This window comes from Schistosoma haematobium, chromosome 1, assembly GCF_000699445.3.
Source record: "Schistosoma haematobium chromosome 1, whole genome shotgun sequence".
Lineage (NCBI taxonomy): Eukaryota > Metazoa > Platyhelminthes > Trematoda > Strigeidida > Schistosomatidae > Schistosoma > Schistosoma haematobium.
In genome coordinates this window covers 49,986,060-50,013,656 of record NC_067196.1, presented here as the reverse complement: position 1 = coordinate 50,013,656, position 27,597 = coordinate 49,986,060, and the positions used below count along the sequence as shown (strand labels likewise).

The 27,597-nt window shown below is 37.5% G+C and overlaps 1 protein-coding gene across 3 annotated transcripts; it reads left to right on the top strand.

The window, feature by feature from the left end:
- Positions 1-1,258: 1,258 nt before the first annotated feature.
- Positions 1,259-17,181, top strand: MS3_00001502 (uncharacterized protein). Of its 3 annotated transcripts, none has more exons than XM_051208972.1 (10): positions 1,259-1,573; positions 1,609-1,736; positions 1,767-1,910; positions 1,959-2,029; positions 2,083-2,219; positions 8,218-8,390; positions 8,728-8,796; positions 14,045-14,401; positions 15,258-15,482; positions 16,477-17,181. In XM_051208972.1, the coding sequence occupies exons 1-10, from the start codon at positions 1,468-1,470 to the stop codon at positions 16,558-16,560; spliced, it is 1,494 nt and encodes a 497-aa protein (XP_051074384.1). In that variant the 5' UTR covers positions 1,259-1,467; the 3' UTR covers positions 16,561-17,181. The 3 variants fall into 3 exon arrangements, with proteins under 3 accessions (XP_051074384.1, XP_051074385.1, XP_051074386.1); XM_051208973.1 differs by having other exon boundaries at positions 1,259-1,330; positions 1,382-1,573; positions 1,609-1,910; positions 15,351-15,482; positions 16,477-17,059; XM_051208974.1 differs by lacking the exon at positions 8,728-8,796 and having other exon boundaries at positions 1,382-1,573; positions 1,609-1,910; positions 16,477-16,979.
- Positions 17,182-27,597: the final 10,416 nt, after the last annotated feature.

Genomic DNA, 27,597 nt, shown 5'->3' with positions numbered 1-27,597 from the left:
CTTAGTCAGAGTGTGTTACCTACGGACTTCGACTCATAAAACGGGATCAAGACAACTTCCAAAAACTACAGAACTGCCAGCCTGATTAATGTCATAGTTAAAAAACTGGGAGGGAAAATCAAAACGGACATAATGATATTTGTGGAAACCAACAACTTGTTAAACAGTGAACAAGATGGTTTCACAAAAGGTTCTTATAGAATAACAAACCTCGTTATAGCAAGGGAGCAATGGATAGAGGTACTAGACAATGGAAAATCAGTGGATGTTATCGACGTAGACTTCAGCAAAGCTTTTGATAAGGTGCGAAAAAACAGACTACTCTGCCGAACCTCTCCTTAAATGAGACAATGGTTTCTTGGTGTTTCGTATTGAGAAAATGAGAAAAAATTTCAAATACTCCTAAAAACTAGTACTTAATAGATTACAGTGAGGCTCTGTCCTAGGTCCTTACTTTTAATGCTGAATGTAAATGGACTTTGGAATAACCGTGTGTCACGATTGTAAGACGGCGCTTTACCGTTGAGCGGTCATAACTGAGCGGTACTGAACCATTTGGATTTTAACTTAGACATTTACCAAGTTAAATACTAATGTGATCACTGCAGTATACACAATCTTAGCAAGATCTCAAATTGAAAACTGCGTTCAGGCTGCGTGCCCCTGTTTAGAAATTGACTCGAAAATTCAGGGGGCAGCTACCCGTGCAATGCTAGGACTCCATGGTTTACCACAGAGAGGCATGAAAAGCTTGATCTCATCACACTATTCCACTGTAGACTAGGAGTTATTCTGGTTTTGATGTTTAGTATGCGGAACAATGATAGTTCCTCTTTCTCTCCTTACCAGATCAGGACAAATCAGAGAACATAGCAGGCGAGTCTCAAAAGACAAGAGTTAACAAAATACCCGTAGCATACAGGTTTTCTACACCGAATAATCAAACCTTGGAAAATTTTACCCGAAGATGTGGTGTCCCCATTTTTAACTGACTTACCCAAAAGTAAACTAGACACTCGCAGAGGCTTGCCAGAAAGGGGCTAACAGTGAACTTAGGTCTTCTGTCATCAGTGCACAAACCTATATATCTGAATTCGAATCCCGTGATTTTAGCCGGATGCAATCTGCTGAACAACTAGCTCACCATGTGACAGCTAATGTGGCTATCAGTATCGCGTTACTGCTGGACAAGTCACATAAACAATAAAAAGGAACCAAAACAAATCAGTTAGTTTATACTAGCTTGTCGTAGATAAACAAAATTGTACATTATTACCATATTTCAACTGCAAAATGGCCGGCTATAGAAGCTCAACAACCTTAGTGTTAAGTACAATGAATTATTATGATGAATTTTTTTACAAATACGGTCATTCTAAAGGTTAAACTTCAATTACTTAAAAATTGAATGTCCAAGTTGGGAATCAACAGCACAGAGGCGCCAGACACAGTTTATTGAGCATCGTTATGGATTCAAACGAGGAATTTGTTGTTGTTAACGAAGAAAATGATAATCGTCGTGATGCTGTGGCCCGCCTCGATGTTCTGGTTGATTTATTTAAGCAGACAATACGTAAACCACATAATTTATCCAGTTATTTTTGTCAGGCACTCTCAATCAATCGAGTATCCTGCTGAAGGATGAATTACAAACTGCCATCACTGTAACCCTGCAAAGTAGTACACCAGATCATTCATCGACTGTTGAACACTTAGTAAAGCAGCTAGATGATATTGTAAGACTGTGCCTACATCATATTTTCTAGTCGGTAAGCCCCGAGGAAGTGCGGAAGACCTACGTGAGGCAGCTGTGTTCACGACTAGTTGCCGTCAATGAAGAGAAGCAAGTCGTTATGACAGAGCTAGTGGAATTAAATAATCAGCTTCGTAAAGCAGAAGCAGAGACTCGCGTATGTCACCAGCTCCTAGAGCTTCACTTCTAACGGACTTTCTTTTAGAAATGGAAGAAAATCATCGAGCCGATTTTGAAGATTGAAACAGAGATCAAAAAGTTTGACTCAACGCTCTCGTAAGTCTTCTCATTTTAGTATTAAGTACAAATCATCTCAAAATTAATTCTAGTTCTAAAGAAGAATCTGTTTTGGACGAGACTGGATCACTTCTTAGCGACGACAGTACGGTCGATGATGTGTGCAACTTCCTTAATTCTATGCATAACAGAATTCAGACCTTGCACACTGAGGCAGCTGCAATGAAAAGTAGGTCTAGCACTTTTAAAGTTGATGTGACAATGTGAGGTCACGAAGTGTCATCCATTTTTTTGTCCGTTATTGTTTTTCTTCGTTCGTTTTAGCCATTCATTTGCATTTCCGTCAATTTGGTGGGATCGCAACTTGAACTGCTACTTGTACCAACTTTTTAATTCAGTTGGCCACATGGCCGCATAATTATATGTTATAATTACCTGCCCGTGGCTGCTAAGTTGGTGTTCCGCTCAGGCAACCATCATGTGCAGTGATGTTACTTCCTCACGATGGAAGGAAGGAACTATGAAAGGTCGACCCTAAAAGTATCACACCTTCGGCGGTAAGGCCTTTCCAAGTGCGGAGCCTTGCGTGACCGGTCGCAAGCAGTCATTCCTTGGGGTCTGCGGTCACGTTCACAGGTCGGTAAAACTAGTAATTCAGCTCCTTTTTCAGGCTCTTTAAACTTAATGCTATATTCACGGCATTAAGTCTACAAAACTGGCCGTCAAGATCAAGGGCCATAATATACGGAAGGCAAATCACACCTGTTTTCAATACTGACTACGTAACATCGTGTGCGTTGCCACTTTAATCCTTTACGCACATTTCAAAGACGCAGTATATATCAATTACATTGGATTCTGAAGTCATATCTAAGGTATCTTGTTGCCCTCCATGACATAAAGTCCGAACACCAAAAGGTTCAGCATGTAGTTTAGAACGCAGTTTTGAGTTGGCCAGGAACAATTTTTGCTCTATGTTGTTTAATTGCTAACCCAATCCTAGTATTTGTAGCGCAACAATTATCGTCTTTTTTTCAACCACACAACTAGAGTAAAAACCAGTTTATTATATGAAGCGTTTAGATGCCTCAGTATCCAACTGAATATAATACAATATCCACAAATCCCTGTACTGATAAAAATCATGTGCTCACTAGTGACTAGCTTCTAGAAAGATCCCCTGGACTCCTAGTGAGGAGCCGTGACCAGTGGAGTCCAATATGTATCGGGTGTGACACAGTTATCCACCTCAAACTATGGTTAGGGGTTGCGCATGATCATGGTTCCCCAGTATACTCGATACATATATATTAAGTTTGTCGATTATATATCAGTAAAAAATGATCTGGATATTTAGACTGAGTGTTTGAATTAAAATATTATTTATTTATTTATTTGGACATAAATATTAGTACAAGAGGGCACCAAATATATGTGCGCCATACAAAACAATGAGAATTCGGAGAGAGAAAAGGTAAGGGACGTAAAAAAGAGCGGTAACGAACAGATTAGTGTAAGGTAGTGTAACAATAATAAATAAATAATGATGGAGGTAACGGAAAGGTACAATCAGAAGAAACCTCTCAGTTAGGTAAGAAACAACCATTTTTATAAAGAGAGTAAAATAAGGTTACAGCAGGATCGCCACTGGCTTCTATTCTGAGCCATATCTGATAACGTCTCTAGCCACTGTGTTGCGCTATCTCTCGGACCCCAGCCAGGGAGTCGTGAAGGTCCGACAGAAGCCAGTCCTTTGCAGCTTTCCTTCATACCACGACACCATGTCATACGCTGACCACCTCCGCTTTTTCCAACCAGTCCCAGAGTCGGTAAATAATGCACGACGTGGAATCCTCTGGGACGACATTTGTAGAACATGTCCAGGCCACCGAAGTCGGTGTTTCAAGATGGTGACACCAATTGTATTATCGTCTCTGTGCCCGAACACACGATGCCGAACCTCTGCATTACTGACATGGTGTTGCCACTGAATGTCAGCAATCCTTCGGAGACAGCGATGATCGAACACAGAGAGTCGTCTAACGTCCTCAACTCGGAGAGACCAGGTTTCACAAGCATGAGGCGAAACTGCTCTCACCGACGCGCTGTAGATCCGAACTTTTACAGCCAGACTAACATCACGAAGGCGCCAAAGATGGCCCAGATTAGCATAAGCCGCTCTGGCTTTCACTATACATGCAATGACCTCATCACTCACGCCACCACCAGCACTTATGCAGCTACCCAGATACACGAACTTCTCGACTACTTCTATCTGCTCACCATCCAGGGTGAATACAGGATTAGAATCCTGCCAGTCTTGTAGAAGTACTTTGCACTTCGAAGGTGCAAAGCACATACCATACCTATGGACACTGATTGCCAACTGATTAAGTGCGGATTGCATGGCTTGGGCATTATCGCACAGTAAGACAATATCATCCGCATATTGAAGGCCGAGAAGTCTTTCTCTAGACAACAGATCCACACCGGTATTACTTACATCCATCAGAGCTGTTCCCAGAATGTCGTCGATGGCAAAGTTGAAGAGGAATGGTGAGATTGGGCAACTCTGCCTAACCCCACTGCTCGAATGGAACAATGGAGAGAGGTGGTTGTATGCCCTCACTCTGCCTGAGGTGTTTGTATATAGTGGTTTTAGGATGTTAATAAACTTCTCAAGTACACCCTACTTTAATAGACAATCCCAGAGAACAGTCCTGTCCAACGAATCGAAGGCAGCCCTGATGTCAAGAAACACTACGATTGTTGGCCTTTGATAAGTATGACGGTGTTCTAACATTTGGCGGAGGGTGAAGATATGATCAATACATCCTCGGCCGGAACGAAACCCAGCCTGCTCTTCGCGAGTCAATCTTTCTCGGGTTTTGAACAACCTACGAAGTATGACGGAAGCCAATAGCTTGGACGCAATCGGAAGTAGACTTATCCCCCGATAGTTGTTACAGGAACAACGTGAACCCTTTTTTGAAGATAGGGACAACTATCGACTCATTCCATGACGTTGGTACACTCTCTAGCTCCCAAACCTTTGTAAACAACGTCAATTCCTTAGTCAATAAGTCACCACCACCTTTAAAAAGAGCCGGAGGTAAGTCATCTGGGCCAGGTGATTTGTAACGCTTCAAGAGTTGGAGTTCCTTGCGGACTTCCTCCTCGTTTGGTTGATCAGTCGTCACCGGCCATGAGGGCAGGACAGTCTGACCGATGTTGCCGAAGCAGCAGGCCAGTTGAACTGCCCTTCGGAAAATTCTGCCCATCGTCCAAGACGTCGATGGATGTTAGTGATTGGCACCCCGTCATCCTCACAGATTGTTTCGCTCACACCAGACTTCTTGCTGCCAGTGGCTTGGATGAGTTGGAAGAGCTTCCTGTAATTACCAGATGCAGCTGCTGCTTCCAGCTCATTAGCACGCTCCGACCATCAGGCTTCTCGGTCCGTACGCAAGCTTTGCCCACTTTCATTGAGTAACAGTCGTCTTTTGTGGTCAAACTCACGGTCACTCGGAGTAGACTGACGGGCTTCAATGAGTTGTAAGGAGCCTGAAGAAACCCAGTGCTTATAAGCGGGACGTTTCTCGGACCCACAACTGACTGTACCCGTCATTTTGATGGGGTCGTGCAATTGCAACCAATGCTCATCTATACTTTTCGGTGGAATGGTAGCTAGCCTAGAAGCTAGCTCGATTCGATACTTACTTGCAACAGAAGTTACAACCAGCTTGCTAACATTAATCCGTTGGTGGCGGTCACTTCGTTGGCCACTGAAAAGTAAGGTAAGATTGGCGCAGACCAAGGCATGGTCAGAGTCCACATAGGTACTCCGAAAGGAGCGGCAATCTTGTACACAACCACGCCAACGGTAGCTGATCGCGATGTGATGAATCTGAGTCCAGGATTGAGATGTAGAGGGAGGACGCCAGGTGGCACATCGGCGATGACTGTGCCGAAAGTTAGTGCTAGCCAGAAACAGGTTGTGGTCTGTGCACAGTTGCAGTAGACGGTCCCCGTTATCTGTCCTGCGACCAACAAGTCCCCATCGGCCACCTAAACGACTATCTTCTGTGCCTAGATGCCCGACCTGAGCATTCAAGTCTCCGGCTAGTACTACAATATCTGTCGAACGCACTTTCTGGAGAAGAACAGTTAACTGGTGATAGAATTCATCCTTGATTGCATCCGGGCTGCAATCTGTCGGGGCATAGGGGGAGATGACGAAGAGACATCGTTTCTCACACCGATTTCTTCTCACTATGATGGAACTTTCTAATCTAATAACACATAACCGACTGTTAATGGGGATCCAATCGATTAGTGCTGCCTCAGCTCTAGCGCTTAGTGCGGCACCAAGGCGAGCAAGACCAGACGAAGATGCCACAGTGTCCACGGAAAAACACACGTAAAACAAGCTTTTTGAAGCGACAGATGGAGAGCGAATTTGTAGTACTTCATCAGAGTCTTGAATACGGGTCTCGGATAGAGAACAAACATCGATATTAAGGCTTTCCAAAGACATAGCCAGCCCTATCTGTTGTCCGACCTGCATAAGTGTACGAACGTTGAAGGCAGCCAGTTCGAATGGTGCACGTGGTTTCAGAAAAACTGCTTCAGTATTCGTATTTGGTGTTAGCATACAATTTTCAGCCAGACAGTGATTCGATAACGTCAAAATAGAACCGAGTTTCCACCATAGGTGAGCTGCTGTAATTCGAAAAATAAGGATATATAAAGTGGGAATAAAAGAGTAAATGACGTAGTAAATAATAATAATTTTTTGACTGTAAATCGAAGCGAGAATATAGTTTTCAGTAAATACCATCACTTTCATTATATTTGTGTGTGGGCTGTAATACTGCCCGGGTGTCCAGACCGAAGCAGCTGGTTTTCTTAGGGGGCCACACCCCGAGCCTCTGACCCACAAGGCAGTGGATCATCGTGAGATGCAGTCCCATGGTAGCCAGTGACCAACGATTGGTTCATACGCCACTTGTTCCCTCAAGATACTGAGGCCCTATGTGCACCATTGGTTTGGGATCCGGTTAAAGCGCCAGACATTCGCTTTTCGTCCTCTCATTTTCGTAAACAACAGTAATGCCACGAGAAGGGAGTGAGTAGGGCTTCCCTGGCAGAGGCTGTATACGCGTGGCCGTGTGAGAGCATTTCGAGAGGGAGGGCGGGCCCGCTCCCGACCATACGGGTTATTAAAGTCCTAATAGTATTGTTCACACTGAGTAATTTGCTGTAACGGAATTTCAGCGTAATAGTTACTGGTTCGCTTGTCGTAAGTTGTAGCTTAAGATTGCACAACCGCAGCAACATTTGGTGAACCTGATTCGTTAACATTGGTGGTTCATGGACTTAAAGTCGTGGGAGAAGGGTCAATCATGGAAACATTTATTTTATTTAAACACAAGCATTAGTACTAGGAGTCACCAACTATACATGTGCCACACTTCCTCATTCGGTTGGTGTGAGGGCTAGAATACTACCAGGGCTCCCAAACTGCGACAGGATCATGGGAGCAGTAGAAATATCGGGAAGTGACAAAGGAATTTGATCACGAACAAGATCTCGGACGTTGTTAGAGGTATAAGGCCGGCCATTACTTTTTGAATGCCCATAGAGCAGAAGGATACTTGATGTACCTGTAGAGGAAACTTTATTAATTTTGGCCTTAGTCTAGAAGAGTAACTGCATAGCCCAATGAGCAACCTCCTTAAACCGACCACACACGGCCTTTTTTGAAGGTTTCCTACTGCTTTATCTCTTTACTTTAAAAATGCCTTCCGGAGACGAAAATACGTGTAGTAAGATGAGGTATTATGCTTTTAGGGTTCATTTTTCCTAGCCTCTTCTATCGTTGGGTAACACCACTACAGAAGCTAGCTGTCTGAGGGGAACATCTTACTGGTGTCGCACCCCTATGCAGTCAGCGGTGTGGCTTCGACCTCAAAACTTATAGGTTAACAATTCTCCAACCGCCCTATCTGCCATACCAGGACTTAGTAGGACCTAAAAGAACAATTTCCCTAACTAATATAACTCGATTTAATCATCACGATTGTCAGTCCCGACCACCACATCAACTTAGCAGCTATGGTATAGAAATGGATTATGTAAACATAATGAGTGTCAAATATATCCATTTTGTGATTGAACTTTGTCGATTGGATTTAGATGTGTGACTTTTTTCTGTTAACTTTCAGAAACCGATAAAAGCACTTCGGAGACATACACTCAAGTTTATTTGGCGAACAAGCTACAAAATTCCCCTGATAAACACTGCATGAACAATATGAACTCTAATGGTATTCAGGTGGATAGTCACACATTAAAGTTTGTTACTTGTTTACCAGATGAGATCCCGTTGCCATCTATGGTAAGTTCTTCAAATAGTCTGGAAATATTGTACACTTTTGGTTGTAAAAGGTGTATCAGCTACCTCGTACATTCTTCTGCACAGTATCAATGCAAATATGTTGAGCTTCAATTATATTTCTATAATTCACAATAGAACGTATCACTCCCTTTCAATTTAAGGGTCCAAGTATATAGATTTACTTAGAATACGGATTTCTGAATTTGTGTTCTTGTCGTAAAATTATTTCTGTCTTTTCGATGGGAAGTATACATAAAGTAAATATTTATCTTTTATCATTGTTATTTTGATGAGTTCCCAATTTTTACCACTCAAACCAATTTCTCTCTAAATTCAGGTTTTTTCTAATGCCCCAAACCACGAAACTCCAGCCTATACTAACCTTGCAAAAGAGGCGATTGATCAGGTATGATATATTTTATATATAATAAAACAATTTATCCAGCAAGGTTATCTTTTATGAGTTTATTCTGAAGCTGCGCAATCCCAATTACATGTAACAAATTTTAGGTCAGTGAAGAACCTTATTAGCGCGTCCAGAGAAAAGAACAGAAATAGTGCTACTGGATCGGGTAAACTACATAGATAAAACCAAAAAAATTATTATCTGATGATAGTAATCTTTCGAAGTTAGATAAAGAAAATAAAACAATCCAGAGGCAGCTTACAGATATTCTCAAGCGTTTGAGCAAAATATCCTTTAATAACATCTGACCAATTCAGAATAATAAAACCAGGTCCTATCATACCCCAGACTATATAATTTACCTAAGGTACATACCCTTTCGTCTTATTCTCTACATAACTGGATCATTGTACCATTATGTTGCAAAGTAAATAACTCATGTTCTTGAACTAATTCGAAGAGTTGTTTGCAAGTATTCTCTGAACGATACGTTTAAGATTGTCAATTTTGTAAGTAGTGTAAACGTTTCGAATAGGATTTTGATTTCATTTGACATTAATTCATTATTTACGGACGCACTGTTGATGGAAACCGTATGTTTCATCTGTATGTTAAAGATCTTATTCTGATGTACACCTTAAATTTACATTTCACCTTGTAAACCTCCACTTTAGGGTAGATATTGCCGTATTTATACTAAAAAGCTGTCTAAAACTATTAGGAAAACGTATATATATAGTTATTATTGATAACCTTTTGTCATTCCGATTCTTTTCATTCACCCATGTCAATTGTTTCACATCACATCTTACCTCAATGTCGAATTTTACTACATAGTTGGTTATAAGCAGCTGATGAGAAACCACGAAATATACTTACTTACGCCTGTTACTCACAATGGAGCATAGGCCGCTGACCAGCATTCTCCAACCCACTCTATCCTGGGTCTTCCCTTCCAGTTCTATCCAGTTTCGTCCACTTTTCTCATGTCTGCCTCCATTTCCCAAAGTAATGTGTTCTTTGGTCTCCCTCTTTTCCTTTGGCCTTGAAGATTCCATGTGAAGGCTTGCCTTGTGATGTAGTTGGGTGTTTTACTCAATGTGATTCCTATCGGCTTCCTAATTTCTTCCTCCTCTGGCATCTGGTTTGTTTTCTCCCACAGTAAGTTGTTGTTGATAGTATCTGGCCAACGGATCCGAAGTATTTTGCGTAGACAACTGTTAATAAACACCTGTATCTTTTGGATGATGGCTTTTGTAGTTCTCAAAGTTTCCACCCCATACAGTAGAACTGTGTTGAAAATTCTGACTTTGATGTTGGTTAACAGTTGTTTTGAGTTCCAGATGTTCTTCAATTGTAGATATGCTGCTCTTGCTGCCCGGAGTCTATGGTTGAGGGTTATTCTGAATTTGTTGAGTTCGTCAGTATCCCGAAAAATAGCTGTATTAAACTTTCGTGATGTTGTCCGCCCCATTGTCCGGGGCTTCGTGGGTTTCAATTTCATCTTGGCGACCAACAGATGGTCTGATACTATATCAGCTCCTCTCTTGGTTCTTACATCATCCATTGTCCTCCTGAAATTTTTTATGATGCAGTTATGGTCGATTTGGTTCCGCGTGGTGTGATCCGTTGAGGTCCATGTGGCTTTGTGTATGCGTTTATGTGGGAATATGGTGCCCTCTATGACCAGTTTGTTAAAGGCACACAGGTTCGCAAATCTCTCACCATTTTCGTTCCTTTCTCCCATTCCATGTGGTCCCATGATGTCTTCATATCCGATGTTGTTCATTCCAACCTCGGCATTTAGGTCTCTCATCAGAATGGTCAAGTCCTTTGTTGGGCACTTCTCGACGATTGACTGCAGCCTATCGTAGAATTGATCTTTAACGTCTTCATTGTAGTCGTTGTTAGGCGTATAGTATTGGATGACGTTCATTGTAATGCCCTCTTTCTTTGTTTTGAAGGAGGCTTTGGTGGCCCTTGGTCCATGAGATTCCCATCCTATAAGTGTATTTTGTGCTTGTTTGGTTGGCATGAATGCAATTCCTTGTGTATATGGGGCATTTTCTTCTTGATGGCTGGAGTATAACCGAAACTCCCCTGAAACTAGTGTTTGCTGTCCAACCTGCATCCAATGTGTTTCACTGATTCCGAGAAACTCCATGTTGTATCGGCTAATTTCTGCAGCAATTTGGAATACTCTCCCGGTCTCCCACATTGTACGAACATTCCGTAGACCTATCCATATTTTAAAAGCTTAGTTGTGCGTGCCATGATCATAGTTTGTAGTTTGATTTTGCTTAATTGATTGTTCCCTTTCTTTGTTCCTACCCCTAAGTTTACAAAATGATTCTACTTTAAATAGAGCAAGAACAAAGATTGATGCAGAATAATATGAATTCATTTTATTTCGTTAGGTTCTCATCAGCTGCTTATAACCTAAATTATTTGAAATTCAAATTATTACAGATATTGACATGCAATAAATCTGCTAGAGTTTTTCATCGAACCACATCCGAATATCCATGAAAAAGAAAACAAGTTCCATTTTCTCGATATCGCGATGAAAAGAAGAAAGGATGGTACAGTTCAACGTCCAATCAGTTACAAAAAAGCAGTGGTCAAAACACTTTCACAGAACAGAAAGAATATGTACTTCCGACACACTAGAAGAGGAAGTTATGAATGTTAAAAAAATGTTTAAAGAATAACGGATACCCACTGAAACTTAAGAAATACGGCAAATGTGAAGATAAAATTCCGAAAGAAATTACAGCAAATAAAAAGCCTATTTTATTCAACTTCAATTCAAAGGTGACGATGTCACAGGATCAATCAATATGAGACTAAAAACTGCACTGACAAGAAGTTATCCTGCAGCGAAATTGATTGTCCTGTCCAAAACAACATGTTCTTTGACACATCAAAGGTCGACAGGTATCCCTTTCATATTACCACCAACTGTGTATACAAGTTTACATGTACCTGCCAAAGCAGTTACATTGGTAGAACAGAAAGGAGAGCCTACGTCCGATTCAAAGAACATATTCCAAAAAGTTTAAGGTTGAATGGATTGAACGCATTCAACAGTGTTATCGCAAGACATCTCCTTGATACAGGACATGAAGTTGATATACTGAAGTCCTTCAAGGTGATTAACAAATAATCAAACTCCAACCTTTTGAAATTCGCTGAATCGTTAGCAATCAAACGTTTAAAACCAGATCTATGTATACAAAAAGAGACAGTAATAAATCTTTCTTTACCGTGGTAACAATAACCCCCACCCTTTCTATTCATTTGCTCCTATTTATTTATTTATTGCGTCATTATCGCAACTCTTTCTGAAGTTTAAATTACATCATACATAAATGATTGATTTCAATTCATATTTTTTTTATTACTATTAATCTATTTTCATGCGTTCTAATCACTATTTCAATGTTCTAGAACTTTCCCTCTCTAACTTTATTTATTTATTCGAATCAAACATTTCATGACCTCATTAACTCTATCGTAATCTTCGCTACATCATAATACACATGTATTCATCCTTAATCATACTCTTATGTATAAATATGTCAATATCTGTAATAAGTTTGAGTTTCAAATAATTTAGGTTGTAAGCAGCTGATGAGAACCTAACGGAATAAAATGAATTCATATTATTCTGCACCAATCTTTGTTCTTGCTCTATTTAAGATAATAAAGGGAACTATGTGTATGAAGATTCTACTTTACTCTGATTTATTATTATTAATCCAGATTTTTTTATTACCGTTCACATACTTTCATTTCAACCACACTTATCACCTTATTGACTACGTATTCTACATTTTTCGTAAAGTTTTCCTTGAATAACTATCTGTTTATTTACAGTGATGTGGTCGAATTTCATAGAACTAATCAAATTCTAACAGACATATTATTACTCGTTGACCTGTAGTCTATCACATATGTGTACGATTGTACATCTTTGAAAATGAACTCGTTGAAAAGGATTCCTTTGCTGAATAAATTGTTTTACGGTTTATAGGTTATATTTGATTTTTTTTAATAGTTATCATCTAATTATATCATTGACTAGGGTCCCCTAGTATACATTTTTGTCTCTCAGAGGATATCATTTAGGACTTTGTACTTCTACAGGACCCAAACTAATAGTTGACTTCATGAATTCGTACTGTTTTGAACTGGTTCCATTTAGTTTTTTTCTGACTCAGACCTACTTTGTCGATATCGAGCTAGACAGTAGCTTGACACTCAATATGCAGTAGCTTAGTTGATCACTGAGCACTTGGTCTTCAACCAATAGCTTCCAGGATCAAACCTTCATTCAGTTGAGTAGTAGGTATTGTTAACTCTTACGAAGATTGTGTTTCAGCTTAGTGATTGCATTACATTGATTCATGTTATATTCGCGGTCATATTGCTTATGCTTTAAAACGGGAGTCACTATTTCGACAACGCGAAGTAAGAACACGAAATACTAATGCAATCAAGATTAACTAAAAAAAACTTGAAGAGGTTAGAACAAATACAATCATCTATATACTGATTTTAAATAAATTTGATTAGTTAATAAACATCATATAAATGTAAAAATACATAAGTTTACAGTAAAACAAAGTTCACACTTGTCATACTGAACAAAAATGTTCCATTGAGAATAAAAATAATGTCCGATTGGAAACGAAAACTGATGTCACGGGATGTTACACTGAGTCCAAGTCATGTGTTATAAGCATCTATTCACACAAATATAAATGTCCAACATTCTTTAAATTGCTAAATATTCGGTTTGCATTATTGGCTTGATCGATAATACGATTTTCACTAGAATGTAGTAGCAAACAAAATTAATTCTATTCGTACTCCGTTTTGTTATTTTTTTATTTCAGTGTTGTGCTTTAAAAACTATCAGTACTGACCTAAATAACTAACACTTTTGATTATTTTCTAAACCTTTGGCAAATCTGATTAAAGAATTGAAACAATGTTGCTCTTTGTCGTTGGTTATTTCGAAAATAGGTAGTGAATTAGTTTATTTCTACTTTGGATCCTCTTTGTGCAATGACACATCACTAAATTTCCTACATAAAACAGGATGATTATACTACAAAAATAACTTGCTTATCTTTCAGTCTTCCAAATCTGTCTTGCAATTATATCGTGTTACTAATAAACTGAAGCCATACCTTTTTTAACTAATAAGCTTACTGGCTTCTAATTATCTTTGTTTTTATAGGCTTCACTAATGAGAAATATTGATTTGAAGGAACTTGTTCGTGAAGAGGTCTTACGTATCTTAAGTGAAAGGAATCAAGATTTTTCAACACCTAGCACAACAACTTCAGTGGCATCACTGTTAGATGATAAACTCTTAGCTCCAGTAGCTAACACACCACCTACTCAACCAGAAACTTCTGTAACACATAATGTTCCAAGTGCACCAAGTATTTTAAATCTTTGGCCACAGCTTTCTTTTAATGGTGTCTCATGTAAACATGTACCCCCTCCATTGACAGCTGGTGAAGAAGTTACAGAAATTTCCAACATCAACGAATTTAATTCAACTCCATCTGCTCCTGACAACAGTTCAGAGGTAAATGTTTCCTCAATATTTTTTGTCCAACAGTTGTCTAGCATTAAAAAGTGAAAGTATTTTTATAGAAGTTCCATCAAATGTGAGTTGTGACCTTGTTGTATCTGTGTAGATTCAGGAATGACATTTACAGCAGCTTGGTATCTCTTAATCAATGCAATTGTTCGGAGAAAATTAATTTGCAGATCAGCCAATCAGCTAAAACGTAGGGCCAGGCATATATATATGCATCGGTCCAAGTTACCACACCTCATTAGCACAACAAGATGAACACCATATTCAGAGAAACAGTTACTTCAGTTGTAGTAATATATAAAAGAAAGATTGTGTATAAGCATGTAGTACAGGAAGGAAGGATTAACTGATAGAAAGATATAAAGCAATTTTAATTTCACTGTCTAAGGGATGACAGACTGTATACACCGACGCCATTGTGATCGGTTCTGAGCAATGTCACCAAGAGCTCCAACCATTGGTTACGATAGTCACGCGGACCCAAAAAAACTTTATGTCGTATTTTGATAACGTGTTTAGTATATTATGGTCAAGTTATCCTCCTAATGTTACTAAATGTCACAAGCTGCTAAATTAGAGTTAGATGAGAATTCTAATTTCACTATAGCTATCGAGACTGCTTTGTTTGGTACTTTTAACTTAGGAAATAAACCAGCATAATTCATCACTTGAATAAATAAAGGTTATTTGCAGCTTCCTCATTTGATCCTTGTAACATATTGATGTGATATATATATAAGCTTCTACTTTATGTAACAGGGTTGTTTAACCAACAATACTGTAGACCGCCCCCGTAAATGTGTGTACTGAAACCTTGGTACACTAAATTTTTACTTGTTAGTTATCTGAAAATGGCGGAATTCCTTCTGAACCTAAAACATTGATGCCCTCATTTTTATCCTATGTTGGTGGCTTTGTTCGCCGCCAAATACAGCAATTGACGGAGAATCAACACAATCGTTCCAATTATGGGTCATGGTTAACCGAACTGGGTCTCAATCCTTGTGAGGAGTCGTTCAACAAACCTATGGAGAGGCCATCTGTTCCAAGTTATTCAGTTGATGAGGTAAGTTTCGTTTGGCGCTCATTTATAATGGGTTGTTTCTTCAGTACAGTTTTCATATCATGCTTTTATTAACAAAATACAGATTATTACTAAAAAAATAGCATTTTGACATTTATCTTTACTGTGAGACTCACCCATTCTAGTAACTCTGTATGTTAATGCCAAATGTCACTCAATTTATTTTTATTATTATATTGCATATTTTCTAAAAGTGTTGAATGTGTCCATATTTCACCATTTACCCTCGACTGCTTCACTTTCTTTGGTTGTACTAAACATTGACACAGACTAATCTGGAAGCAACTATTTTAGAGGAGAATAAACGTTTTTCCATTGGCTCAATGGATGTAGAAAACTTATCAGCTGTTACACCAAACAGGACTATTCTATCTATGTTCACCTAGTCAACACGTAAATGTGAAGGTGTGAAATCGATTCTTAAAAAGTCACACAACGTAAACGTTTTCTCGAAATTCACCTCTGTGGTAAAATACTAGGAGAAAAGTAACTAGTCCTGACAAATCACCACGCGATGTGGCCCGTTTTCACAACAGTTCGCTATAATCTTCAGCGTAGTTGTTACTGTTGGATTACAGTCTTGAAAGACTATAGTTGTTTGGTACATCTTTCAGTAACAGACACTGGTATAAAACCTGTCGATAGTTGCCCATCATTAAGTATACATGTAATTCCGGACCTACTAAACTGTAAATATTTGATCTATACATTCACATTTACGCATGAAACTAGACTGGTTTTCTGGGGTTCACTTTTCCTTAAGTTATTAATCAACTGCTTTATACAATTTCTCAGACCATATAGTTTTGCGTGCAAAGTTATGGCTATACATCTCATTGGGTGACATCTGTTATTAACGATATAAATTGATGATGGATGTTGCCTTATACGCGACAAGTTTATATCCGGTCAATCTATTTCATTATTCTCTTAAGACGATACTCTGCTTTTCTGAAGCCTTATTTCTATTTTTTAGGAACAACCGTGGTGTCCTGGATGTCATCAAATGTTTGCATCCCGAGCTGATCTAGAAGAACACCTCATTGATTGTTTATTGTGAATTGGTTGATCCTTTTACTTCGTATTATAACGGTTCTGTTTGCTGATAAGTGCTCCAGGATTTGTTTGTTCGTATGCTCTTTAGTATTTCCTTTGTCATTCCATGCAATGATAACTATATCGACTGGAGATCGTAACCCATCTACCATTCTCTAGATTCAATCAGATTATACTTTGATCTCTATGTCCAAGATGTCCACCCTTTATCATAACTGTTCTCACGTAATTATGAACTAACAATTATTATAATTATCATCATCATAAACATTTACCATATATACCATTGTTTTCATTTCGTTCAGTAATTGTTATTACTTCGTAATAACTTTTAAAATTTAAATACTTAATAATTTAATATATAGAGTAAACATTTATTTAATCATACTCGTTATTTATACAATACACATCATTTGCTACAAATTATTAATCTTTATTGCTGTAGTAATTATTGTATTATATAGGTAGACGTGAAATGAATATAATTCTATCGTAACTGTGAATAAATATAACTTCGAATTTCCAAATAACATTTTGATAACAAATAATTAAGGTGACCGGAAGCATTCATGGACTCAGAAGAAAAGTTCGATGTTGCAGAAGCTTCAAATCTCTAGAGTTGCTGTGCATATTCCATATTAGAGTTAATAATGTAATGAACAATCAGCCGTTGAAATTTACTTAATCGACCATATTCCGATTTCTTTAAAACATCAGTAATTCGAAAATTTAGTCATAAAATTTTCTCACATATAATAGTTTAACTGTGATATAGATCATAAAAGTTTCCACCCATTTCCAGCGATCTGTCACATATCTTGAAGAGATTTAAATGTGGCAATTACGTCAAATAATCTTGTTTATTTCAAAGCATTATAAGAACCATTGAGTCTCCCATATCTGTGTCCTTAAGTAAAACATTATAGGATTCATAGAAATCCAACCTACTGAACAGCAATGTTAGTTCGTACATAATAATAAGTTAACTCTTTAAATTCTTGCAAATCCTGACGAAGTACTCTGATAGTTGAAATTTAATATGTAGATAAATGATATTATGAGACAACTATATGACAAGAAACTAACATGGAAATACTGTAGACCAGTCAAGGAAAAGGAGAGCAAGCCAATCTCTCAGATTCTAGAACACTTTGAGGGACTCTCGAATAGATCAGCTCCACTGAACCCACTGGACATCGAAGTAGCACACACAAACCTTCCCATAGCTGTCACTTCAACAATCGAAGAAATCAGCATGACCATCAGACAAATCAAGAATGGGGAAGCAGAAGGACCTGACAATATACCAGTTTAAGCACTGAAGTCATACACAGAACGGCAAACATACTCCACGTTGTGATCAGGAAATTTGGGAGGAGTAACAAGTGCCAACGGACTGGAAGCAAGGATATCTCATCAAGATACCAACGAAAGGAAATCTGAGCAAGTGTGGGAACCATAGAGGCATCACGCTACTATCATTACTAGGAAACGTTTTCAGAGTGTTGTTGAACCGAATGAATGATTCAGTAGACGCCCGATATCGATATTAATAGATTGGTTTCCATAACATTGGTCGTGTACCGACTAAATTGTGACACTACGTATCATCGTCGAACAATCATTTGAGTGGAACTTGTCACTATACATTAACTTCATTGACAGTGTAAATAGAAGAACATTGTGGAGACTTCTTCGACACTGGAATGAGTAGGTGAGAAGGTTGTCGACATCATCCGGAATTTATACGACGGACTACAGTGCAAAGTGGTGTATGGGGAACAACTGACAGATGTATCCCAAGTGACAATCGGAGTTAGACAATATGGCTAACTCCCTTCTGGTGGTTGACTGGATCATGAAGACCTCCAAATCTGAGGGGAAGCATGGACGGATTACATGCAACTAGATAATTCACACTTCATAAATGACCTGACCCTTCTATCACATACACGCCAACAAATGCAGGTGAAGACAAACAGTGTAGTGTCCGCCTCTACAACAGTAAATCTCAACATACACAAGGGAAAGAGAAAGATCCTCAAATACAACAAGGAGAACACCAACGCAATCGCACTTGATGCAGAAAATCTGGAAGGTATGCAAGTCTTCACGTACCTGGACACCATCAGATGCAGATGTAATTGCAAGAATTGGTAAAGTAAGGACAGCATTTCTACAATTGAATAACATATGGAACGCAAAACGACTGAATACAAGCCAATATCGAATTCAGAATTCCCAATACGAACGTCGAGAGAGTTCTACTGTACGGAGTTGAAACTTTGAAAACTACTACAACCATCATCAAGAAGCACAACTATTCATACACATTTGTCTACACAAGATACTCAATGTCCGTTGACCGAATACCACCAGCAACAATCCACTGTGGCAGAGAACAAACCAGCTTCCAGTTGAAGAGGAAATTAGGAAAAGACGATGGAGGTGGATAGGACACATTGTAAGAGTCATTAAACTGTGTCACTTAGCAATTGCTAACTTGGAATCGTGGAGGGAAACAGAAAAGAGGAAGATCAAGAAACACATCGCGTCGAGAATTGGGAGCAGACACCAAAAGGATCTCCAATGATGGAGAATGCTGGGGCCACCTATGTTCCTTCGCGATGCTTATCAGGCAAATTATTCAAATGGTAGTCTGGGGTCACGTCCGGAACCTAATCCTTTAAATTTCTGACTTTTCTCCCAGTATACGAGCCTTGACTGTCAGCTAAATCACATTCCCACTGCCGTTGATTAGAAATATCATATCACTTATAATTTCTAAAGTTAACGCAATTAGGTATTGATTAGTAGAGGCTGTACGTAACTTCGGATAATGGGGTATAGAACTCAAGAAATACTGGTTTTTCTACAAATCATCTATTTGAAGATCAAGTCAAAGTATACTTTTAGAAGTATTCATCTCATTCTACATTAATTATTCGTCATTGGTACAAAGGGCATCACACAATAATAATGAGAATGTAAAGTGAATATAAGAAAAAGGCGAACAATAACGAACAGAAATTAGTGTATAAGAGTAAATTAGTAATAACGGGAGATGTAAATTTACAACCAGAAAGTATTCTTCTCCTTAAGGTAGTTGCGTCCATTTTTTATGAAGAAAGTTATAGCAGAACTGTCACTGACTTCTATTCTGAGCCATATCTGATAACGTCCCAAGTCACTGTATTGCAGTATCTCTAGGACCCGAACCAGCGACCAACAAAAGCAAGTCCTGAACAGCTTTATTTCATGCCACGACACCATGTCATATACTGACCACCTCTCCGCCTTTTCCAACCAGTCACAGCGTCGGCAAATAATGCAGTACGTGGAATTCTCTGGGACGGCGTGACCAAGCCGTCGATGTCTCAAGATTGTGTCACTAAATGAAGTATCGTCGCTGTGCCCGAACACATGATGCCGAACCTGTGCATCAGTAACATGGTTTTGCCACTGCATGCCATCAATCCTTCGGAGAGAGCGACGATCGAACACAGAGAGTCATCTAACATCCTCAACTCGAAGAGGCCAGGTTTCACAAGCATAGAGCAAAATTGCTCTCACCGACGCGTTGTAGATCCGACGTTTTACACCCAGACTAACATCACGAAGGTTCCAAAGATGGCCCAGATTGGCATAAGCTGCTCTGGCTTTCACTATACGTGTAATGATCTCATCACTCACGCCAACACCAGTACCTACGCAGCAACAGAGATGCGAAAACATACCAACCACTACCTGCTCATTACCCAGGGTCCTGCCAGTCTTATAAAAGTACTTTGTACTTCGAAGGTGCAAAACACGTAAGATACCTACGGGCACTAATTGCGAATTGTATGGCTTTGGTATCACCGCACAGTAAAACAATATCATCACTTAGTAACGACATAATCACATTAATTTTAAAGCAAATTATTCCACTTCCACACTTATTCTCAGTAATGTATACTACAAAAATTGATCATTTTAATGGAAAATCGTCATTACAAAATATCAACAGATTTGAGAACGCTTTATACGTAAGTATAAATTGAATTCTGCTCCTTTCTCTGCTGTAGGTTAGTAATGGTAAATTTACCCGTACAGAAAAACGGCTAATATTTGCACAAATCTTTGTTCATAACCTTATCTATGCTCATTATAAAGAGTGCACTGCTAACTCTAATAACAACTTTCATAGCTTTGTTTACCAAAGTTTTCCTCACACACAGAAAAGAATAAGAGATAAAATCGTGATCCTAGTATTCAAATAAATACTTTACAGCATGGACATCGGCTCTGTTTCAAATCTGCAACTGTCACAAATGGTATCCGCACTCTAAAATTCTTGTTACAGAATATAAGTGCGTTCACATAATCCAAGAGCTAAATTTCACATTTTAGTCACACACATAATATTGAGAACATCATTTCCCATATAAATCCTACTTTTATTCTTAATTTAATAATGTAGTAAGTTAGTCAGTTGGATTTCAACCAACGGTATTTTCAAGGACACGTATCCGAACATAATCCAATGTATCAAGTGATGTTTCTAGTTTTATCATTTCCTGAGTTATAGGTCAGATGAGATCATTTATCCTTAAGATTATTGATGAACATTGCGCCGCTGGAAACCTCTTCACAAAGTTACTGCAAAGAAAGTCCTTTTCAGGCAATCGAACGTCTGTGACTCTATCACCTTTAAAATCGATGTTTATGTAAAATATTTTCTTTTCAACCGAGATTATTTGTGCCTTAGGCGGTTTGGGTTTCATATGCCTGTTAATAAATATCGATGGATAATTGTCTTCGATAAGTATTTTCTTCAGGAAGCTCAGTTCGTTATCTATGACCTCGGGACTACAAATTATTTGTATTCACTTTCGACTAATGGGAACCCAGCTGTGGAAACTTGATATTTGGCCACTCCATAAAGGTTTCCTTTACATAGATCTTCTTAACATTCCCGAAGCAATAGCTATACATCTAGAAAAACCAGAATTATGTGACCAAAAGCAATTGGTACAACCTCATATTATACCATCGTCTTAGTGTGTCATGATTTTCTTTCTTCTTCACACTGTTTCCTTCACATACATCTGCTTCCCCTTCTATCTTCTCTACAAACCTACTAACCCCAACTGGTTCATATCTGTTTCTATGATCCTCCTGATTACAGTTTATCTCAATTTCAACATTTAATCTTATCATGCTGAGCCATCGTTTCCCAATGATAATTTTCTTATCTATCTTTACGATGAATATTTAGGCCCTTAACAATGAAACCATTATCAAAATATGAACTTGTGGAGATCGTAGTAATTTCAACAGTTGAATCCATGAGTTGATCTAAGTTATACCACCATTGAAGACCTGGAGGCACTTGCCAGCCATTTCAACCTAGTATGGGACTCTTCAATAGTGTACATCCACGTTCTCACACGCGGTACTCCCTGAATTAAGATAATGTTTTAATACGTTTATTTATTCTACCTCTCTGTTGCCATTTTCGGAAGAATTCTATTATCACTATCATTAATTATTATCATCTTGATAAATAAGTATATATTTGTGTTTGTGAAGCTTAGAATGTAAATTGACCTCAGAGAACCCTTTGTTGAACCAGTCTTTTGTATTCTAAATACTTAACAGTAAAAGTCTTAGTGTCATAGGATAATATCCTTTTTTAAAACGTGTGTAATAATTAATATTAAAGCAATTTTATTTGCAAATCGACAGACAGAGATAGGTAGATAGTTGAATGTGTGTGTGTGTGTGTTTCAAGAAAATTGCAAATATACATCTATACATTTAACCATCAAATAATAACAATAACATTCAAATCAATGACTTATGTGCTCGTTACATATACACAGATTATTCAGAATGCACACATTGTTTCTATACATGTACGTGTAGTTTGTAAGCTGTAGAACCAAAATCGATCATTTCTAATAGACTGAAGTAAATTGAGAAACAGTAAACTGAAAGTTTGTAGCTTAATTATTACTAAAAATATATGCGATTGATTTATTTAGATGAATTTCAGTTTTATATTAGAGAAACAGAATAATTATGAAAAAAAGAAATTCAAATTCTTGATTTTCAGACCAATACTCTATTAATCAAAGTATTAAACTTCTCTGTTATTTAGATTTTTATTTCACATGGCTTATTAGCTTTTATATGGTTCATTTACTAAGACAGTTCTTAGTGAAATTAATTTTCATCACGGACTAATGTCATCTAGGAGAGTGGGGGTAATTGTCGAAAATAGAAAATAAATTAACGCTGGTACAATAGATCATCATAGAAAAATCCTCCACGCAACCGAAAGACTATCTGAAAAAACAAACGAGGGTAAGGTAGTTACAATAACTAAAGAAATGAACAGAAATAGTGTTTAAGAAGAGACAGTTCAGTTAAAAATGAAGCTAAAAAACGATCATCGTTTAGTTGAGGAAATCCATCTCAAGATTATGAAGGATGTAATAAAAAACTACAGCAAGATAGACAATGGCTTCTATAGTGAGGTGTATCTGATTTTCTCCCAAGTAACTAAGTTCCAGTGACTCTAGGACCCCAACGTGGAAGTTGGAATGAATCAACAGATGCCAGTCGAAAGCGCTGACAGTTCGCCTTATCTTGGTTTTGGATTTCTCATCCCTATCTACCTACTATCACACACAGATTGAAAGCAATAACTACAAGTCGTATGACAAACAGCTATATTGAAATTCAGTGGTCTACATTTTTTAAATTCAAACAATTGATGAGACTGTGAGATCATAAGCCAGTATCGTTGATGAGTTGTCGTTTCATGTCGGACTATCAAATTTATAAATTACAATCCCCCCAAAAAAATCTCAGGAATTGTTCTTGAATTTTTTTTGTATAATTTATGAGGAATTTTCATCGCAAACTAACGTCAACTAATGAATCAAAACATATATGTGGCTTCATTATTTAAAACAACCAGTCAGTGTAGATTAAGTAATCTAATAATATGCAAATAAACATATCATGCTAGTGCTGTCTGCTACGGAAATGCCCACTGTAGTGCAACCCGAAATGAGTGAAATAGTAAACGTTAGGATATGAAATAAAATCTGATGACAATTACACTAATCTACAACAATTATCGAACAAATTAGAGAATCATGACTAGATGGGTTGGGTGCAACGAAGTAAATATGAAAACTTTACAAATAACCTCAACCTATCATTATTATCTTGTGTATGTGAATATATTTTAGCTGTATACCATAAATCAAGTCAGTAGTCGATTTAATAGCAAGTGTTTAATCTGATAAATCTTACAAGATTGCTATATAAATTTTGTTTATAGACAAATGCTTTTATTGGGAATTTTTATTATTTTTGTGGTTATTTTCTCATTACAAGATTAGTCTTATATAGACTCACGTTTAAAAACTGCTTAACGGTTGGAGGTGGATAGGACACACATTACAAAAATCCCTAAACTGTATCATTTAGCAAGTGCTAACTTGGAATCGTGAATGGAAATGGAAAAGAGGAAGACTAAACAACAAACTGCGTTGAGAATTAGAAGCAGACATCAAAAGGATGAATAGCAACTGGAAAGGATTTCCCAGGACAGAACTGGATGGAGAGTGCTGGTGGGAGGCCTATGCTCCCTTATGACGGTTAACAGGCGTAAGTAAATGACCTAGCCAAACGATTTTTAAGGGCTTCATCCACAACCTCTTTCTTGAATTCCATTAACAAGAAGTGAACTTCATCAATTTCACCTGTTAATTTAATAAATTGAAAATCCACCAAATGCCTAGTAATAGGTACAGAAGTTTCAAAATAAATTATGTACTATGATTATTTATACCGATTAGTGTTTTTCCGAAATGTGCGTATTCATATAAAAACAAAACAAAACCGAATTATTGAACTGTGAAATGAGAACATAAATTTGTACTATGTTCGCATAAAATTCATAAAAATTCTTGTTATTTTTACATACCACTACAGTATACATAGTTTTTTCCACATTTAATCGATTACACCATTACAAAGTACTTTTTCTATTGTAGGAGTCATATTTTATTCACGTTATTACAGTTTTAACCTTGACTCTGAATTTGGTGATGTAGTAAATCTTGGCTTAGAATTCCCTTGCTTAACATGGAATCGATAAATTTGAATCAACTCGTAAGAAAATTTGTTTTCCATTAAAAAATGTAAGCAAGCTTTAACTATCTTCACTGTCACCTGCATTGATTACAGTAAATAAAGTTATGACTTATAAATAGATGTCTTTTAAACTTTCATAATCTTTCTTCTTTTAATTAGTTTTATGCATTAAACTATATTAGAGTCAACAGTCTTACAACAGAAATTATTTTTTGACATTTTCAGCATGGTGACATCTTGTTTCTAACAGTTAATTTGTCTCGTAAAATACTATATATACTAGTATGTTTACTTTGTTCATTGGCTCTTCTTGAAATCATTTGAAAAATTTCGATAGCACTTGATGAATGTCATGTTATAACTCAAATTGATAGGATTTGAAAATATAAACTTACTCGATTGTTAAAGAGGTGACAAGCTCTTCATAAGACACTAAATCTCTGGCTTTTATCCTTGTCGTAATCGTGTTTGCACATTACTGAAGTTTCAAATCAGAACAACTATACAAATCTTCCGAATTTAAAATGATTCTTTAGCCAACGTCACACAGTGATGAATATTCTTTCCAAAGTATTTTTTATAGTTTCTGTCCAGAACCTATATAGTGACATAAATAAAATACCGAATCATAACGTGCTTAGGTAAATTCCCACTACAAAATTGGCTGAACAATTTATAAAGAGCTGACTAATATTTTCCATCCTTCAAACATGTAATAATAATTAGTAACTAATTAGTAAATAATCGTTGAAGTTATACATGTTAATTTACGATGGCGAAACTCTGGAAGATGTAGAATCCTTCACATATCTGGGAAGCATCATCGATGAACAAGGAGGTTCAGATGCAGACGTAAAGACGAGGATTGGCAGAGCAAGGGTCGCATTCCTACAGTTGAAGGACATATGGAACTCAAAACAACTTTCAACTAATATCAAAGTGAGAATCTTCAATACCAACGTCAAGACAGTCAGTTCTACTGTATGGAGCTGAAACTTGGAGAACTACAACAACCACCATCAAGAAGGTACAAGTATTTATAACTAGCTGTCTACGCAAGATACTCAACATCCATTGGCCGGGTACCATCAGCAACAGCCTTTTGTGGGAGAGAACAAATCAGCTTCCAGCTGAAGAAATTAGGAAAAGACGATGGAAATGGATAGTACATACATTACGCAAATTATCAAACTGCATCACGAGGCAAGCTCTAACTTGGAATCCTGATAGCAAACAGAAAAGAGGAAGGCTGAAGAACACACTACGTTGGGTAATGGAAGCAAATTTGAAAGTGATAAATAGTAATTGGAAACAACTGGAAAAGATTGCCCAGGACAGGGTTGGATGAGGAGTGCTGGTGGGCAGCCTATGCTTCTCCACGAGAGGTAATTGGCGTAAGTAAGTAATGTTAATTTACGAACGAATAATTACTGAAGTCCCATATTTGCCTTCCTTTCAAATCTCTTCTAACACATTTAACAAACTAATTCTTAAATGTAAAAGTTACTGAATACATCACAACACTATGTTCTACAATTTCTTTCAAAGAACTAACTTCTTTAAAATCATGAACTGATCTAAGTTAGACCACCACTGAAAAACTGGAAGTATTAGACAGCCGTTTCTTCCTAGTATGGAATTCATTGGTAGTGCGAATACACATCCTCCATGCGGGAATCGAACTCAACACGTTCAGCGTTTCTGAAGAGTCCAATGCTAGGAAGAAACGGTCGTCCAGTATTTTTAAGTTGTGGTGGTCTAACTTTGATCGGTTCATAATTTCAGTGAAATTCAAAAACCTCCACAACCTTTCAACGGAAACAACTTTTGTGAATCAAAAATAACACTCATGCCAGAACGCAATCAATATATTTATTTTGCGGACTCTATTAAGCCACCAAAAACCTAGAAACAATAATATTAATCCTCAGTAATAAACAAAACATGCACACGTATTATGTATGCAAAACACTCAACTGACTTGGTATTTGGCACTGGAAAACCTTGAATCGAATCATGAGTAAGAACATGATGATGACAGAATAATTTATTTAAAAACACAATTGTATGAACGAAGAATATTCTTTTGAATAATTTCTCATCAGGTTCTACAATTATAAATCGAAATCAATTATCCATAAACTTGGCCAGATTTAAGGCCGAGTACGTCATTTGGAAAATGTAATATGTGAATTAAGAATTGTTGTTTGTTGTATAAAATCAAATCAAATGGGAATTTTCCAGAGAATAATTTATATGACCATCATTCATTTACCGAATTTACATGTACATGACAAACACATACATTGGAAGAACCGAGTAAAGAGTATATGTTCTCATTTCTAAACATGTTCCAAAGAAGTTGAGACTGTAAGTCTTAAGGGCTCTAAACAGTGCAATAGCTCTGCATTTACTCGACATCAGGCATACCATTGACATTCATCAAGCCTTCAAAATTATCAGCAGACAAAGAAACACAGCTTCTCTTCGGTTTGCTGAAGCAATTGCGATAAGAAAATGCGAACCCGATAATAATAATAATCCTATTTCTATCCCGGTAATTCATTTTTCGGTCATCAGTTTCATTTTGTTAATGTTTATCTTGTTATGTGGTCTTACCTTAATGATTTCTTATTTTATATACATTAATACCACTCCTCCATTCACACATCTCTATTCACTCAATTCTCTTAACTCATGTACACTCTTCAAATTCGGTTCAGTTATTACGCAACCAATATCACCAGTTTTTTTAATTTCAGGAATCTTGTGTAAATCATCCATTACCTCCAATCACACAACTTATCTCATCTGTCTCTGAACCTCACTCAATTATCACATCACACACCACTCAGGTTTTCTTATTCAGACATCAAATGACCTC